The following is a 19,383-nucleotide window of genomic DNA, read 5'->3' as shown; positions in this document are numbered from 1 at the left end:
AATTAGGATATGCCTAGCTAGTACATCCTTCACAACAGTTCGAGTTGAACAAAAACTTTGGAAATTTGCCGAGGAAGATTTACCAGGCAAATGGAGTTGAATATTGTCATGAGGCAATGATTTGGATAGTAAAGAATGCCCAATTTTTTTGGGGAATTTTGGGAATGACAAAAATATAGGTTGCTTCACAACCTAGGGCAAAAATTGACACATTGGCAAAACTGATGAGGTGGCGCCTAGTCATAGCAATCCACCACAACTTACAAGGTTATGACCATCTATATTGGTCGTGATCAGCTAGAAATAAGGCAGCGGATCAGTGTTGTCTGCTTTATGACCATTTCGTGTAAGGAAATTACGACCTTTATGGCCAAAATGGTCGATATAGTTGAGGGTTTGGAGCCCCCCGAGCAGCTTTTGACCAATTGGTCTCAAATGGTCGTAGATCTATGACCAATTCTTCCAGGGCCACTGACAGAAGGTCACTAGTTGACATATTTCTTGTAGTGTGTCTGAGTAGATTTTCGTTGTCCTATCGGTAATTGGTGAATTGCTATGATTGGTTTAATTTGCTTGTGGTTATGTTGCTGTCCTTTGGTGCCCATCATATGAGCACGCGCGTGGATCACACCATAGGGTTAGTTGTATGTTGATAGGACTATGTATTGGAGGGCAAGAGTGACAGAAGATTCAACCTAGCACAGAAACTGATGCATATGGGATTGAAGGGGGACCAATATATCTTAATGCTATGGTTGGGTTTTACCTTAATGAAGGTTAGTAGTTGCGGATGCTTTCCAATAGTTCCAATCATAATTGCATAGAATTCCAAGTCAGGGATGACATGCTAGCAGTGGCCTCTCCCACATAAAAATTGCTATCGGTCTAGTAAAGTAGTCAATTGCTTAGGGACAATTTTGCAAATCCTACCACCACTTTTCCACACTCGCTATACTAACTTTATTGCTTCTTTACCTAAATAGCCCCTAGTTTTTATTTACGTGCTCTTTATATTCTTGCAAACCTATCCAACAACACATACAAAGTACTTCTAGTTTCATACTTTTTTTAGGTAAAGCGAACGTTAAGCGTGCGTAGAGTTGTATCGGTGGTCGATAGAACTTGAGGGAATATTTGTTCTACCTTTAGCTCCTCACTGGGTTCGACACCTCTTACTTATCAAAAGAGGCTACAATTGATCCCCTATACTTGTGGGTTATCAAGACCTTTTTCTAGCGCCGTTGCCGGGGAGTTATAGCATGGGGTGAATATTCTCGTGTGTGCTTGTTTGCTTTATCACTAACTAGTTTTTATTTGTTGTTCTAAGTTTTTCTCTATCTTTAGTTATGGGTATGAAACATGAAATACCAAAAAATTAGGTTTACTTGCTGCTCATGGAGATGGGGAACCTCCTAAAACCCTCGATGCTCATTATGTGAAAGATATTATGTTCTGCTTTGATAATCCTGAGAAAACCCCATTCAACTTTATAATGGGAGTAATGTTGGATCAACGTGAATACTTTAGGGATTATCGCTTGACTCAAAAAGGGAAACTATTATGGGATCAAATTCAAATATTGAAGTGGTATGCTCGGGAACTATGCTTGAGATACGATTATACTTGTTGCTCTAGGATGAAGGCTCCGCACCTTCCCTTTTCATGCAAATTTAATGATGATGAAACCTTGGCTTCTTATGCTAATGGTATATATGATTACAATGATGTGGAACAAATAGAAGAATTTGTTGCTTTTATGGGTGCTTATGAAATTGAATCTTTGTTTAAAGAGTGTGAAAATCTTGATGATGCTGTTTACAGACCTAAAAATTTTGCTATACTTAAATATTGCTATGAGAATTATGAATTCAATTCCGAAATTGATGATTTTATTGAGAGAGTCTCTGCTGTCCAAGAAGAGATTAATATTTTGCAGGAGTCTATGGAAGAAGAAATTAATGACATTGTGAGCTCATTGGATGAAAAAGATGAGGAGGAGAGCGAAGAACAAAAGGAGGAAGAGCGGATTGATCATCCGTTCCCACCATCTAATGAGAGTAACTCTTTATCCCATACATTGTTTAATTTCCCTTCGAATTTACCGAAGGATGAATGCTATGATGATTGTTATGATCCCGTTGATTCTTTTGAAATATCCCGTTTTGATGATGCTTCCTATGCTTGTGGCCAAGATGCCAATATGAATTATGCTTATGGAGATGAACTTGCTATAGTTCCTTATGTTAAACATGAAATTGTTGCTATTGCACCCACGCATGATAGTCCTATTATCATTTTGAATTCTCCCGACTACACTATATCAGAGAAGTTTGCCCTTATTAAGGATTATATTGATGGGTTGCGTTTCACTACTACACATGATGATTTTGATAGATATAATATGCATGTGCTTGCTGCTCCTACTTGCAATTATTATGAGAGAGGAACTAAATCTCCGCCTCTCCATGTTTCCAATATGATAAAATTGCAAGAAACTGTTTATACTATGCATTTGCCTTTACTATGTGTGCATGAATTGTTCTTTTATGACATGCCGATGCATAGGAAGAGAGTTAGACTTCGTTTTTGCATGCTATATGTTACTTTGTGCTCACTACTAAATCACAAATCATTGTTAATTAAAATTGGCTTTGATATACCTTGGGATCCGGGTGGATCCATTACTTGAGCACTATATGCCTAGCTTAATGGCTTTAAAGAAAGCGCTGCCAGGGAGACAACCTGGAAGTTTTAGAGAGTCATTTATTTCTGTTGTGTGCTTTTATAAAGTTTAAAAACAAAAATAATGTGCCAAGATTTGCCTTTAGGATGTTTACATTGCTTGTTGGTTTGTGCGGTGCAAAACAGAAACTTTGGCTGTAGTGCACGATTTTACATTTTTTACTGGAACGTTAAACGGTTCTGAAACTTTTTGCACTGTCTTTCTATACAAATTGTTTATTTTTCCTATTTTTTAGAATTTTCGGAGTACCAGAAGTATGGTGAATGTTCAGATTACTACATATTGTCCTGTTTACGACAGATTCTGTTTTTGATGCATTGTTTGCTTGTTTTGATGAAACTATCGATTTCTATCAGTGGATTAAGCCATGGAAAAGTTATATTACAGTAGCTACAATGCAAAAACAAAATATGAATTGGTTTGCAACAGTACTTAGAGTAGTGATTTGCTTTATTATACTAACGGATCTTACCGAGCTTTCTGTTGAGTTTTGTGTGGATGAAGTGTTCGAAGATCGAGGAGGTCTCGATGTGAGGAGAAGGAGGAGAGGCAAGAGCTCAAGCTTGGGGATGCCCAAGGCACCCCAATTAAATATTCAAGGAGACTCAAGCTTCTAAGCATGGGGATGCCCTGGAAGGCATCCCATCTTTCTTCAACAAGTATCGGTATGTTTTCGGTTTTGTTTCGTTCATGCGATATGTGCAAATCTTGGAGCGTCTTTTGCATTTAGTTTTCACTTTTATTTGATGCACCATGCTGGTATGAGACAGTCCATGGTTGACTTATAGAATGCTCTTTGCACTTCACTTATATCTTTTGAGTATGGCTTTATAGAATGCTTCATGTGCTTCACTTATATCATTTGAAGTCTGGATTGCCTGTTTCTCTTCACATAGAAAACCGCCATTTGTAGAATGCTCTTTTTCTTCACTTATATTTGTTAGAGCATGGGCATATATTTTGTAGAAATAATTAAACTCTCTTTCTTCAATTATATCTATTTAGAGATTTGACAGGAACTGGTCATTCACATGGTTAGTCATAAAATCCTACATAAAACTTCTAGATCACTGAATATGATATGTTTGATTCCTTGCAATAGTTTTGCTATATAAAGATGGTGATATTAAAGTCATGCTAGTGGGTAGTTGTGGATTGTAGAAATACTTGTGTTGAAGTTTGTGATTCCCGTAGCATGCACGTATGGTGAACCGTTATGTAACGAAGTTGGAGCATGAGGTATTTATTGATTGTCTTCCTTATGAGTGGCGGTCGGGGACGAGCGATGGTATTTTCCTACGAATCTATCCCCCTGGGAGCATGCGCGTAGTACTTTGTTTCAATGACTAATAGATGTTTGCAATAAGTATGTGAGTTCTTTATGACTAATGTTGAGTCCATGGATTATACGCACTCTCACTCTTCCATCATTGCTAGCCTCTTCGGTACCGTGCATTGCCCTTTCTCACCTCGAGAGTTGGTGCAAACTTCGCCGGTGCATCCAAACCCCGTGATATGATACGCTCTATCACACATAAGCCTCCTTATATCTTCCTCAAAACAGCCACCATACCTACCTATCATGGCATTTCCATAGCCATTCCGATATATATTGCCATGCAACTTCCATCATCATCATATACATGACTTGAACATTTATTGTCATATTGCTTTGCATGATCGTAAGATAGCTAGCATGATGTTTTCATGGCTTGTCCGTTTTTTGATGTCATTGCTACGCTAGATCATTGCACATCCCGGTACACCGCCGGAGGCATTCATATAGAGTCATATCTTTGTTCTAGTATCGAGTTGTAACATTGAGTTGTAAGTAAATAAAAGTTTGATGATCATCATTATTAGAGCATTGTCCCATGAAAAAAAAAGAGAAAGGCCAAATAAAAAAAGGGGAGAAAGGACAAATAAAAAAAGGAAAGGCCCAAAAAAAGAAAAAAAAAGGGAAATGCTACTATCCCTTTTCCACACTTGTGCTTCAAAGTAGCACCATGATCTTCATGATAGAGAGTCTCTTATTTTGTCACTTTCATATACTAGTGGGAATTTTTCATTATAGAACTTGGCTTGTATATTCCAACAATGGGCTTCCGCAAATGCCCTAGGTCTTCGTGACCAAGCAACTTGGATGCACACCCACTTAGTTTCTTTTGTTGAGCTTTCATACACTTATAGCTCTAGTGCATCTGTTGCATAACAATCCCTACTCCTCACATTGACATCAATTGATGGGCATCTCCATAACCCGTTGATTAGCCGCGTCGATGTGAGACTTTCTCCCTTTTTTGTCTTCTCCACACAACCTCCACCATCATATTCTATTCCACCTATAGTGCTATGTACATGGCTCACGCTCATGTATTGCGTGAAAGTTGAAAAGGTTTGAGAACGTCAAAAGTATGAAACAATTGCTTGGCTTGTCACCGGGGTTGTGCATGATTTGAATATTTTGCGTGGTGAAGATGGAGCATAGCCAGACAATATGATTTTGTAGGGATAACTTTCTTTGGCCATTTTATTTTGAAAAGACATGATTGCTTTATTAGTATGCTTGAAGTATTATTGTCTTAATGTCGAATGATAGACTATTGCTTTGAATCACTCATGTCTTAATATTCATGCCATGATTAGATTACATGATCAAGATTATGCTAGGTAGCATTCCACATCAAAAATTATCTTTTTTATCATTTACCTACTCGAGAACGAGCAGGAATTAAGCTTGGGGATGCTGATACATCTCTGTCGTATCTATAATTTTTGATTGTTCCATGCCAATATTCTACAACTTTTACATACTTTTGGCAACTTTTTATACTATTTTTGGGACTAACATATTGATCTAGTGCCCAGTGCCAGTTCCTGTTTGTTGCATATTTTTTGTTTCGCTGAAAATCCATATCAAACGGAGTCCAAACGGGATAAAAACTGACGGAGATTTTTTTTGGAATATATGTGAATTTTGGGAAGTGGAATCAACGTGAAACAATGCCCGAGGGGCCCACGAGGGTGAGGGGCGCGTCCTGGGCCCTCGTGGCCACCCCATAAGGCGGTTGGTGCCCTTCTTTCGCCGCAAGAAAGCCAATATCCGGATAAAAATCGTGTCCAAGTTTCAGCCCAATCGGAGTTACGGATCTCCGGGAATTTAAGAAACGGTGAAAGGGCAGAATCAGGGAATGCAGAAACAGAGAGAGACAGAGAGACATATCCAATCTCGGAGGGGCTCTCGCCCCTCCCATGCCATGGAAGCCAAGGACCAGAGGGGAAACCCTTCTCCCATCTAGGGAGAAGGTCAAGGAAGAAGAAGAAGAAGAAGAAGAAGAAGAAGAAGAAGAAGGGGGCCTCTCTCCCCCTCTCTCCCGGTGGCGCCGGAACACTGTCGGGGCCATCATCGTCACCACAATCTACATCAACACCTCCGTCATCTTCACCAACATCTTCATCACCTTCCCCCATCTATCTACAGCGGTCAAATCTCCCGCAACCCGCTGTACCCTTTACTTGAACATGGTGCTTTATGCTTCATATTATGATCCAATGATGTGTTGCCATCCTATGATGTCTGAGTAGATTTTCGTTGTCCTATCGGTAATTGGTGAATTGCTATGGTTGGTTTAATTTGCTTGTGGTTATGTTGCTGTCCTTTGGTACCCATCATATGAGCGCGCGCGTGGATCACACCATAGGGTTAGTTGTATGTTGACAGGTCTATGTATTGGAGGGCAAGAGTGACAGAAGCTTCAACCTAGCATAGAAATTGATGCATACGGGATTGAAGGGGTACCAATATATCTTAATGCTATGGTTGGGTTTTACCTTCATGAACGTTAGTAGTTGCGGATGCTTGCTAATAGTTCCAATCATAAGTGCATAGAATTCCAAGTCAGGGATGACATGCTAGCAGTGGCCTCTCCCACATAAAACTTGCTATCGGTCTAGTAAAGTAGTCAATTGCTTAGGGACAATTTCGCAACTCCTACCACCACTTTTCCACACTCGCTATACTAACTTTATTGCTTCTTTACCTAAACAGCCCCTAGTTTTTATTTAAGTGCTCTTTATATTCTTGCAAACCTATCCAACAACACCTACAAAGTACTTCTAGTTTCATACTTGTTTTATGTAAAGCGAACGTTAAGCGTGCGTAGAGTTGTATTGGTGGTCGATAGAACTTGAGGGAATATTTGTTCTACCTTTAGCTCCTCGTTGGGTTCGACACTCTTACTTATCGAAAGAGGCTACAATTGATCCCCTATACTTGTGGGTTATCAACTCTCCGGTAGAAACTTTGGGGCACGCTTTGAAGTACTTTGTGTTGGTTTGAATAGATGAATCTGAGATTGTGTGATGCATATCGTATAATCATACCCACGGATACTTGTGGTGACATTGGAGTATCTAGGTGACATTAGGGTTTTGGTTGATTTGTATCTTAAGGTGTTATTCTTGTACAAACTCTAGGATAGATTGAACGAAAAGACTAGCTTCGTGTTATTTTACTACGGACTCTTGAATAGATCGATCAGAAAGGATAACTTTGAGGTGGTTTCATACCCTACAATAATCTGTTCGTTTGTTCTCCGCTATTAGTGACTTTGGAGTGACTCTTTGTTGCATGTTGAGGGGTAGTTATATGATCCAATTATGTTATTATTGTTGAAAGAACTTGCACTAGTGAAAGTATGAACCCTAGGCCTTCTTTCCTAGCATTGCAATACCGTTTACGCTTACTTTTATTACTTGTTACCTTGCTGTTTTTATAATTTCAGATTACAAATACCCATATCTACCATCCATATTGCACTTGTATCACCATCTCTTCACTGAACTAGTGCGCCTATACAATTTACCATTGTATTGGGTGTGTTGGGGACACAAGAGACTCTTTGTTATTTAGTGCAGGGTTGTTTGAGAGAGACCATCTTCATCCTACGCCTCCCACGGATTGATAAACCTTAGGTCATCCACTTGAGGGAAATTTGCTACTGTCCTACAAACCTCTGCACTTGGAGGCCCAACAATGTCTACAAGAAGAAGGTTGCGTAGTAGACATCACATGGCACCGTGGATCGTCTCCACACGGTGTTGGCGACCGGCTAGTGGATGGCCGCCGTCGACGCCAGCTACGATTCTCAGTACGACCAGATGGTCGTTGGCACCACCAACTGGTTCACCGTCGTCAAGAAGCTCGCGGACAACATCGTCGTACTCCTCCAGCTCGCGCGCCCGGGCTCCTCATTGCCTGCCACCCTAATCGGCCTCCATGGTCGGAACCTCTTTCAAGCACTGGTGGCCCTACGACTGCACGTCGACGCCACAAAGAATGCCCACCTGGAGGTCGCGCTCGCCGCGAGGCGCCTCGCCCTGCAAGAAATCGTCGACCTACACATCCATGTGTACGAGCGAATCGTGTACATAGGTATCTACAAGGCCAGTGAGGACGCTACGACATTGGTCTTCTTCAACCGGCTGGAAGCCTTGGATGCCATTGCTGAGAAGCACCTTGACCTCGCCACAAAAGCCGCCGCTCCTTAGCCGCCGGTCGGTGGCCCGGCGCACTGAGTTGAGGAGGAGGAGGAGGTCGTACGTCGATGGATGCATCTTTCTTCTTGCCTCCTGTAACCACCACTGCGATTGCATCATCGTGGCCTTAATTCTTATTGTGCTATTGCATTCTCGTTCTAGTCAATACAGACATGTGTGATCCCTTTGCTTAATTATATCCATCACTGTAACTAGTACTCCATCCGTCAATTTATAAGTTGTGCTGCCAGTGTTTGGGGCCGGCGCACAATCACGCACGTTCGTGTGCATGCAGTTGCGCCGGGCGCGGCGCGACGATGCAGTTATTTACCCCCTGCAAAAACTGCCATGCGGGGGACGTGGCATTGACCATTGGGTGGCAATAGTCGGCCATCCGGGTGCCCAATAAAGGATGCAAAGAGGGATCCTACAGCAGCAAGGACCAGCTTCCCTACCGATAGCTCATCTAACAGAACTCTCAAGTTAAGTGTGCTGAGACTGGAGTAGTCATCAGATGGGTGACCGGATGGGAAGTGGCCTCGATGTTAATTTAACTGATGTTAATTGCGTTGAATGTATATAGTGCTCCATCATATTAGTTGAATTAACCTCGAGGTCCTTGTTTTGTAAATTTTTTCATTTTTTGTACACATGTTGATTGGCTTGAAGAAGGTCTATCTCGTTAATTTTTGATAATTTTTGTTTTTTGAACGCATGTTGATTGGCTTGAATGAAGGTCTATCCCGTTACTTTACGACATGTTTCCAAAACATGGACCTCGAGGTTAATTCAACTAATAGGACGGAGCATTATATACATTCAACGCAATTAAATGTTTTCCAAAAAAAGTGATATGATTTCTGTTAAACTTATAAGTCATGTATGTCAAATTAACCTCTGTGTACTTGTTCTCGAATTAACCTCCGGGCCTTTTTGCCACGTATCACACACATCTTGTTAAGTTGAACCATTTATGTTCTCTTCCCTAATCGAAAATAGTTCATGCGACTGAACCGTATGCCGTATATCACACACGCCTTGATCTGACTGACCGTTTCTGTTGCTTTTCCTAATAGCAAACAGTTCATCGGAGCGAACCGTATGCCGTATATCGCACACGCATTGATATGGCTGCCCGTTTCTGTTGTTCTGTCGAATGGCAAACAGTTCGTCTGGATCAACTGTATGCCCTGTTTCGCACACGGAACTAAAATCTGAACCGTGTTTGATGCATCCATCATCGCAAACGTTTTGCACCTTTTTTGACGGGTTTTTTACACCACTGTTTGCGATTATGGCATTGCACACAGTTTCATCGAACGGTCTCTAATCGTAGTGTCGCGTTAGCAGCATCCTGAAGTAGTGACATACCTTGATAAAGTTTTGAAGAAGTTCAAAATGGATCAGTTAAAGAAAGGGTTCTTGCCTGTATTACAAGGTGTGAAGTTGAGTCAGACTCAATGCCCGACCACTGTAGAAGATAGAGAGAAAATGAAAGTCATTCCCTATGCCTCAGCCATAGGTTCTATCGTGTATGCAATGTTGTGTACCAGACCTGTTGTGTGCCTTGCTATAAGTTTAGCAGGGAGGTACCAAAGTAATCCAGGAGTGGATCACTGGACAGCGGTCAAGAACATCCTGAAATACCTTAAAAGGACTAAGGATATGTTTCTCGTTTATGGAGGTGACAAAGAGCTTGTCGTAAATGGTTACGTCGATGCAAGCTTTGACACTGATCCGGACGATTCTAAATCGCAAACCGGATACATGTTTACATTGAATGGTGGAGCTGTCAGTTAGTGCAGTTCCAAGCAGAGCGTCGTGGCGGGATCTACATGTGAAGCGGAGTACATAGCTGCTTCGGAAGTAGCAAATGAAGGAGTCTGGATGAAGGAGTTCTTATCCGATCTAGGTGTAATACCTAGTGCATCTGGTCCAATGAAAATCTTTTGTGACAATACAGGAGCAATTGCCTTAGCGAAGGAATCCAGATTTCACAAGAGAACCAAACACATCAAGAGACGCTTCAACTCCATCCGCGATCAAGTCAAGGAGGGAGACATAGAGATTTGCAAAATACATACGTATCTGAATGTTGCAGAGCCATTGACTAAGCCTCTTCCATGAGCAAAACATGATCAACACCAAGACTCCATGGGTGTTAGAACCATTACAATGTAATCTAGATTATTGACTCTAGTGCAAGTGGGAGACTGAAGGAAATATGCCCTAGAGGCAATAATAAAGTTGTTATTTATATTTCCTTATATCATGATAAATGTTTATTATTCATGCTAGAATTGTATTAACCGGAAACTTGATACATGAGTGAATACACAGACAAACAAAGTGTCCCTAGTATGCCTCTACTTGACTAGCTCGTTAATCAAAGATGGTTAAGTTTCCTAACCATAGACATGTGTTGTCATTTGATGAACGGGATCACATCATTAGAGAATGATGTGATGGACAAGACCCATCCGTTAGCTTAGCATAATGATTGTTAAGTTTTATTGCTATTGCTTTCTTCATGACTTATACATATTCCTTTGACTATGAGATTATGCAACTCCCGAATACCGGAGGAACACCTTGTGTGCTATCAAACGTCACAATGTAACTGGGTGATTATAAAGATGCTCTACAGGTGTCTCCGAAGGTGTTTGTTGGGTTGGCATAGATCAAGATTATGATTTGTCACTCCGAGTATCGGAGAGGTATCTCTGGGCCCTCTCAGTAATGCACATCACAATAAGCCTTGCAAGCAATGTTACTAATGAGTTAGTTGCGGGATGATGCATTACGGGACGAGTAAAGAGACTTGCCGGTAACGAGATTGAACTAGGTATAAGGATACCGACGATCGAATCTCGGGCAAGTAACATACCGATGACAAAGGAAATGACGTATGTTGTCATTGCGGTTTGACCGATAAAGACCTTCGTAGAATATGTAGGAACCAATATGAGCATCCAGGTTCCGTTGTTGGTTATTGATCGGAGATGTGTCTCGGTCATGTCTACATAGTTCTCGAACCCGTAGGGTCCGCACGCTTAACATTCTATGACGATTTGTATTATGAGTTATGTGTTTTGGTGACCGAAGATTGTTCGGAGTCCCGGATGAGATCTCGGCCATGACGAGGAGTCTCGAAATAGTCAAGAGGTAAAGATTGATATATTGGACGATGGTATTCGGACATCGGAATGGTTTCGGGACGTTTCGGATATTTATCGGAGTACCGAGGGGTTACTAGAACCCCCCGGGGAAGTATTGGGCCTACATGGGCCATAGGGGAGAGAGAAGGGAGCCCGCAAGGGGTGCCCCCCCCCCCCCAGGGAGTCCGAATTGGACAAGGGGGAGGGGGCGCTGCCCCCTTTCCTTCTCCCTCTCCCTCTCCTTCCCCTTTTCCCAAGAAAGGAAAGGGGGGCGACTAGGATTGGGAGTCCAAGTCGGTTTCCCCCCACTTGGGTGCGCCCCTAGGGCCGGCCTCCTCCCCTCCTCCTTTATATACGGGGGCAGGGGGCACCCCAAAGCACAACAGTTGTTTCTTACCCGTGTGTGGTGCCCCCCTCCACAGTTTACTCCTCCGGTCATATTGTCATAGAGCTTAGGTGAAGCCCTGCGCGGATCACATCACCATCACCGTCACCACGCTGTCGTGCTGACGAAACTCTCCCTCGACACTTTGCTGGATCAAGAGTTCGAGGGACGTCATCGAGCTGAACGTGTGCTGAACTCGGAGGTGCCGTACGTTCAGTAGTTGATCGGTTGGATCGCGAAGACGTTCGACTACATCAACCGTGTTAACCTAATGCTTCCGCTTTCGGTCTACGAGGGTACGTGGACACACTCTCCCCCTCTCGTTTCTATGCATCTCCTAGATAGATCTTGCGTGATCGTAGGAAATTTTTTGAAATTGCATGCTACGTTCACCAACAATTATGAGTTAAAAACCCTGAATAGATCACCGGTATTAAGGCGGAGGAAGGAGAGGATGATGCCAAGTCATCATGACCCTTATGTCCTGAGCAGAGGACTGTGGAAGTTCACTATCAGAAGCAGGAACTTGACCACTAGAGAACATGGCTTTTTTCTTCTCTTAGCAGGCAACTCTACACTTTGAGCCATTAAGGAGGCTCTTGGTCTAGCAGATGTGGAATATGGAAAATTGCATTTTTGTAATTGGCAATAATGCGATGGGCGATCGACGGCAATTGAACCCGTGCATGGTGGATTCACAATCCACTTGTCTATACTGAACACGTGCTCCAGAGGTTTGCCCCCATGTGCCTCTCAAGTCATTCCTGCGGTGGCAATCAAAACCAATGGTCCCTACAAAGAAGAAAACCACGAACTTACAAGCTATGTTAATCAAACACAATCAACTTGATATGGTTGTATAATTAACTTACTTCTTGTAGTATGGAAGTAGAATGAAATTTGCCCATTGTAGGTGGACGAATGCCTTCACGACATAGTTGAAGGTACCAACCCTATCGCTATAGATTACTATACGCCCGATTCATTGTGGGTCTAAGGAACCCACCATCTCCCTCTTTGCTTTTTGATCGGCCGATATCATGATAGAAAAACAAAAAGAGTTATCGTCTATCATTTACAACCTTTTAGAGAAAAGTTGATAGAGTTTTGAAGTACTCAGTATGTGAAGCATCGCACAAGAGACACATTGATTTTACTAAAGTTATAATGGAGAGGCAACTCCTCAAAGTGCATAGCGGTAAAACTTGGTTTAGAGACACATTGATTTTACTAAAGTTATAATGGAGAGGCAACTCCTCAAAGTGCATATCGGTAAAACTTGGTTTAGTAAGGAAATGTGACTCGTAGTACGCCACAAGACCCGTATCTTCATGCTAAAATTGTGTAACCTCTTGCAATTTTTACCTTTCTTCTTGACGTTTTCTTCAAGAAAAAAATTGGGTGTACACGTATGTAGAGACATGCACAATCACACTATATTCTAGCGGGCAAATATTTGGCGTACTACGAACATGTGAGAGCTTCTACATTGATCCGCTGTTTGAGCAGTTTTGTTGATGGAGCATCTAACTGTTATTTTAGATAATCTCTATGTTGTTGTGTTGCTGTGTGGTCTTTTCATTATGGCTCTATTTGTGCTTGGTCGCCGGCTTTGTCGCACTATGACCAATACCCTTGTTGTGAGTTTCCACTGTGATAGGCGGCGTCATTGCGTCGACCTGTTGATCGGTAGTCGCTTCAACAGTGGGCACCATCCGAGCATACAGTGGCACAAGCTGATGACCAATGATAGTAGACCGTACCATGGGCTGCTCATGAGTGGACCAATGCTCTTAGCAGTCGGTTCACATGCTGATCAGCGGGTGATGCCTAGGCCTGCGAAGGGGAATTAGGTTGCTTAGAGCAATGAGCCATGAGTACCTCTCGCAAGAAGATGGGCTCGGATTCAAGCCGTGATCGGGTACTGCTCTCTTATGGTTTAGCTGTGAGGATCTCCTACAAGAGCTCTATGTCATCTTCTTCGGTCACTAGTAGATAACGTCTGGCAAAGGTGGCAGTAGTGGGACTAGGGCTGGAATTCGAGCTGAGTCGAACTCGACTCGACTCGACTCGCTAGAGCTCGTCAAGCTAACAAGCTAGCTTGGCTCGGCTCGTTAACATAACCAATTCAAATTCTAACTCGGCTCGACTCATTTAACATACGAGTTGGCTCGTTTAACTCATTATAAACATGGGCAAAAAAGTATGTGTGTTATATACGAAGATAGAAGATATACACAATAATCTATAAAAGATAGTCATGGCCATGTATTTTTTTTTCGACAAATCATAGCAATAACAGTACACATCGAAAGGGCGCATGATGCAATCTACAAATGATAGCAATCGACACGGACGGGGCGTTTTGGCACCCATGCTCAGATGAGCCTGAGAGTGAGCGATAAATTCACCAAAAATAGTAGTACTCCATCCCATAATATAAAACGGCTTACATCATGGGACGGAGGAAGTAAAAAAATTCAGCGCATTTGAACATCATGGGACGGAGGAAGTAAAAAAATTCAGCGCATTTGAACATCTGACGAACTCTCAGCAAAAAAGACAAATTTGCGGTCTGCAAAAAAGTTTAGTGTTTTGCACTGTTTAGACTTTTTTTTAGAGATACTCAGATGTCCGAATGACTTGAAACTTGGCACAGACATCACACACTCAAGCATCTTATACCATAATTTTGTTTTAATATTTGAATATTTCTAGCTTTTTTTAGGGAAAAGTATATTTTTTTTCCCTCAACTCTTTCGCAAGTATAGCTTTGGTCCCTCAACTCCAATACCAACAAAGCTTAGTCCCTTAACTCTTAAAACCGGATAAGTTTAGTCCTTACCTCGGTCAAACCCTGTTTAGCTGCATGGTCAAAGCGGTATTGGACAGTCCAGGCCAGCACCGACGGAAGCGCTGCACTCACGACCAACCCTGCAGCCAGGGACGACCCGTTGACCCAGCCACTGTTGAGACATGCCCTGTACTTTTCCAGCAGCGTAGGCACAGGCCTGGCTGCACCCTCCTGGGCGCTCCATCCAGTGATGGAGACGACATGAAAACGACAGCGGCGACGCTCCAGCATGCGGTAACGGATGAGAGTTGTGGCACGGCAATGGCAACCGCGGGTGCACCTACGGCAGCGGCGAGTGCTGCGCGGGGATAGCCGGTTCGGCGGAGAAGCCTCGGCCCCGCGGAGCGGAGACTTCAGGTGCAGACTGCAGAGGCCGCTGCATGGCGATGGTTTGCTCGTCAGTAGACAGCAGACGCATGAGCCAGCGACTCCGGGGACAGTTCGGAGCCCCGACAGACCTGCACAACTGTGTTCATATCGGCCAAGCCGAAGTCCAGAGTGTTGGAGGTCGACTCCTTGTTCCTTATTAGGCACGAAGCACCGGTGCAGCCTCGTGTACATCTTGTTGAGGAGCTGTTGGCCGCGTGCTTCTGGAGGTTATACCATGCGTGGTGTCCATTGAGACGGCCCGCTTGCAGGGTCACGAGGAGCGCTAGTTGCGATGCGGTGTGGAAGGCTGGCCGCAGTGACATTTGTCGAGGACGCAAGAGTGCTCTGTGCCTCCGCAACGTCTACAAGTACAACAGGTGGCCATCGTAGACGTGCCGAGAGGCCGAGCCCTGGGACCCGGCGGCTATCGTCGACGACCAGCCAACACGTGTAGATCTGGTCGGCGGTGTCGTCAGCGTGTTCCTAGCTGGTCTTGCCTAGTCGGACGACGAAGTGGTTCCGGTGGCGTAAGTGCAGGCGCGCACACGAGTTGTTCGATCAAATTCCCACTAGAGGGAGATGAGAGGAAGAAGAGATATGATGAATAGGAGAGAGAACTTTTGCCACGTCAGCGAAGACCGGTCAAAACCGTGTTGAGTCAGCATCAGTACTGGCTTGGCTGAGACGAGGGACTAAACTTACTCGGTTTGAAGAGTTGAGGGACTAAACTTACCCGGTTTGAAGAGTTGAGGGACTAAGTATTGCCGGTTTTAAAGTTAAGGGACTAAATCTAAACTTTCGAAAGAGTTGAGGGACGAAAAATATACTTTTTCCTTTTTAATGTATTATTCATAAGGTGTAGATGAGCTCGGGAACCGAATCGGATATTTGGTTATCTCCTGTCCCTTCTTACTAATATTAATGAGTTAAATGAGTAACTTGTTAGCTCGAGTCATTAAGCTTATTTTGTTAACGAGCTCGGATTACATCGACTGGACTCGTTAGTCCACGAGTTCAAACCAGTCGACCCAAGTCACGAGCTACTCGTTTAGCTCATGAGCTAATTAGAGTTCAGTTTCCAGACCTAATCAGGACGAATGGGTTGCTTCGGCAAGGCATGCACCTGCCGATCGTCGTCCTCCATTTTTCTGGACACGCGGCTCGTGTATTGCAGAGAATTTCTTATGGTGACCGCGACAGCGGGCTGCGAAATTCGCCGACCACTACATCGTTTCGTTTGCCTGACTGCCTGCCACGAAACCGGCGTACGTGCATACGGTAGAGATCTCATTTCTCACACGTGGTCACTCACTCATCCGGCGAAATGTCAAAACGGGACATGTTTTTGAGCTGGTCAAAATGGGATGCTTAGCGAAAGGGATAACTGGCCGTCAACTCTGAAGCTTTCCACCCGTACACGAACCTACTCCAACATCCCAGCTTTCACCTCGCCGTACACTACAAATATCCTTCTCTCTACCTTCACGCCTCCACCACACGCCGCGCTTGCAACTCCGGCCAGCTCGACCGGGGCCGAAACCAAGCAACCCCGGCACGAGCAAGACTCCCCGTAGGGCGTGCGCTCTACTACCATACCATGGTGCAACTCCTCGTAACCGTGGCCACCGCCGTGCTGCTGCTCGTGGCCGGCGCGACGGCCCAGCGGCAGGGCTGCGAGAACGCGACGTTCCCGGCCGGCCGGTCGTTCGAGCGGTGCAACACCCTGCCCGTGCTCGGGGCCAGCCTGCACTGGACGTACCACGCGGCGAACGGCACCGCCGAGCTCGCGTTCCGCGCGACGTCGGGCAGCGCCGGGTGGGTCGCCTGGGGCATAAACCCCAGCGGCGCCGGCATGCCCGGCAGCAACGTCTTCGTCGCCTCGCAGGGCGGCAGAGGCGCCGTGTCTGTGCTCACCACCATCCTGAGGTCCACGGCCCCGGCCCTGGACAACACCACCCTCCAGTTCGACGTGCCGGTGCCGCCCACCGCGGAGTACGCGGCCGGCGCGTACACGATCTACACCACGGTGGCGCTGCCGGGGAACTCCACGCAGCAGAACACGGTGTGGCAGGCGGGGCCGCTCAGCGGCGGGGACATATTGCCGCACCCGACGTCCGGGCCCAACTTGCAGAGCCTTATGAGGCTGGACTTCCTGTCCGGCTAGAGCACCCTCGGCGCCGAGGTCGAGGTCTCCGCGCCACGCCGCATAGTCACGGTGTAATTATCCGTTAGTGTCATCCTCAACATCATGTAGTACTATATATAAATAAATCACGAGGACGGGGCGTCGGCCCATTGTCTGGGCAGCTGGTGTTGCTGCCAGCCCACTTAAGTTCGAGTCCTGGTTTGGACACGCGATGCTCGTGGAGTTTCTCCTATAAAAAATTACCAACAAAGGTTAACCCTTGGGTTGGTCTCATTTATAAATAAATCACACGACATATTTCTCGTGATTCCTGCTATTACACTTCGTGTATATCAATAAAGTACGTGCTAGCAATGTATATACACAGCCACCAAATTTAGGACATGATTCCGGTTACAAATATGTTCGAACATTTATCTCCTATCATTTTTCCTTTTTTTAGATTTGATTTGATTGATTAAAAGATATTCGGTATAATAGACCAGAATAAAACATAAACAAACACGAGTTATGGAAATTTAGCCTGGACTTGGAGCCCATGGCTAGAAGGTGTGGCTAAAAGCGTTGACATGTGACAATGAAAGCTGATGTCTTCGGGCGCTAGATTTATTCTTTGAAACCTTGTCTCTCGGTCATCCCATCATACACAATGGACTTATTGCTTTTAGGAAAAAAAGGGACTCACCACCAATTTAATAAGATTAGGTCGAGGTTATTATCAAAAAAAGGAGACACCATAAAACACAAATACCATAATCTTATTATAGGCCCTTCCATCTGTCACGCTAAGTTCCTTTGGTCGACGACAATACCTCTTGGCGATGGTACTTGTACATTCTGTAGAGAACCGAAAGATGTGAGCCGCATCTTATTCAGTTATGCGTCGACCAAATTTCTATGGAGTTGCATTAGGGAGAGATTTGGGTGCAAACAGGACTCCACTCTTCTCAGGATCTAGAGTTGCTCATGGCTTTAATGGGTAAAACCCTAGAATGGCTTGAAAGGACTTTGCAACTTTATCTTAGGTTCTTTGGATGTGTCATAAAAAGTTTGTGATTGAAGGTATTATTTTGAATCACCCCTCTAGCTACATCTTTAAATGGTCTGCTATCTTTTAGTTGTGGTTGCCTCTGGGAAAGACGAAGGACAAATCGAAACGAGTGTCGGGCTGAGCAAGATTAGAACAATCCATCCCATGAACAGGCATGAAGCTTAAAATTCTGTGCCATCTATTGATATTAATTTTTATCTTCCACTAGACATTTGCTCCTTGATTGAGCCCTGGTCTTTAATACGGGGTTACCTTATTTTTCTACCGTATTTGAACTATGTAGTTTTGTCGGTTTTGGCTCTACTGATCTAAAGTCGGGCGCTTCTTGCGCTTTTCTTACAAAAAAAAAAGTTATGAAAATTCAGAGAAATCGGGAATAGGGCTTAGTTAGGTACTCGTTTCTAGTTTCGTAATTCACACCTCAACATTCCACCATATCTTCCGCAATGAAGTTGTAGAAAACCAAACATGCGCAAAGACTTCTTAAATTTTTGAAAATCTAAATGAGCCACCGACAGTAAGAGTGATAACCTAATATCATTTAAACGCACTATGATTGACCTGAGATGTGCACTAGAAAGGCAAGTTTCTCAAAAGTTACTTCACGTTGGATAGTTGTTTGTAGAAGTATGATTTGTGAAAGAAAGACAATGAAACAAACTATTGAGTTTCTTAACGGCTTCATGGGATAAGCTATGATAACCATATACTCAACTCTGGTGAAGAAGTGAGATATTTTATTTCATATGTGTCGCACTCCAACTTCCAGCCATCAGGACCAGTGTGGAAGCCAAAGTTATGGCTCCGGAGAGCGCCTTTGTGCTGCCGGGTGTCATTTCTGGTACTTGGGTGATGAAGTCATCAACTCCTCAGGTACACGTCCTCGGAGCCTGTGTCTGTTCATTATTGAGGTTTGTTAGCCACTACAAGTTATAGGGTCTCTACTTTGATCACTTGGGTAGCGGAGTCCTCGGCTCGCTTGAGATCGGCCTTGGGAAAGCTTTGGGAAAAAGGAGGGAGACAACGTTTCAAACAATGGCCAAAATCGTCCAAAATGGGACATGTTAGCTTCAAAACCACTTAATGGAGTGATTTATATGGTTTTATATATTTAATGGTAAAAACAATACCAGAACTAA

General features: G+C 44.0%; 1 protein-coding gene across 1 annotated transcript; it reads left to right on the top strand.

Moving 5' to 3' along the window:
* Positions 1 to 16,464: 16,464 nt before the first annotated feature.
* LOC109739628 (cytochrome b561 and DOMON domain-containing protein At5g47530) lies at positions 16,465 to 17,551 on the top strand. Its single transcript, XM_020298700.3, has one exon. The coding sequence runs from the start codon at positions 16,645 to 16,647 to the stop codon at positions 17,209 to 17,211; it is 567 nt and encodes a 188-aa protein (XP_020154289.1). The 5' UTR covers positions 16,465 to 16,644; the 3' UTR covers positions 17,212 to 17,551.
* Positions 17,552 to 19,383: the final 1,832 nt, after the last annotated feature.

Source organism: Aegilops tauschii, chromosome 4 (assembly GCF_002575655.3).
Source record: "Aegilops tauschii subsp. strangulata cultivar AL8/78 chromosome 4, Aet v6.0, whole genome shotgun sequence".
NCBI lineage: Eukaryota > Viridiplantae > Streptophyta > Magnoliopsida > Poales > Poaceae > Aegilops > Aegilops tauschii.
This window is presented reverse-complemented; position numbering and strand designations above follow the sequence as displayed.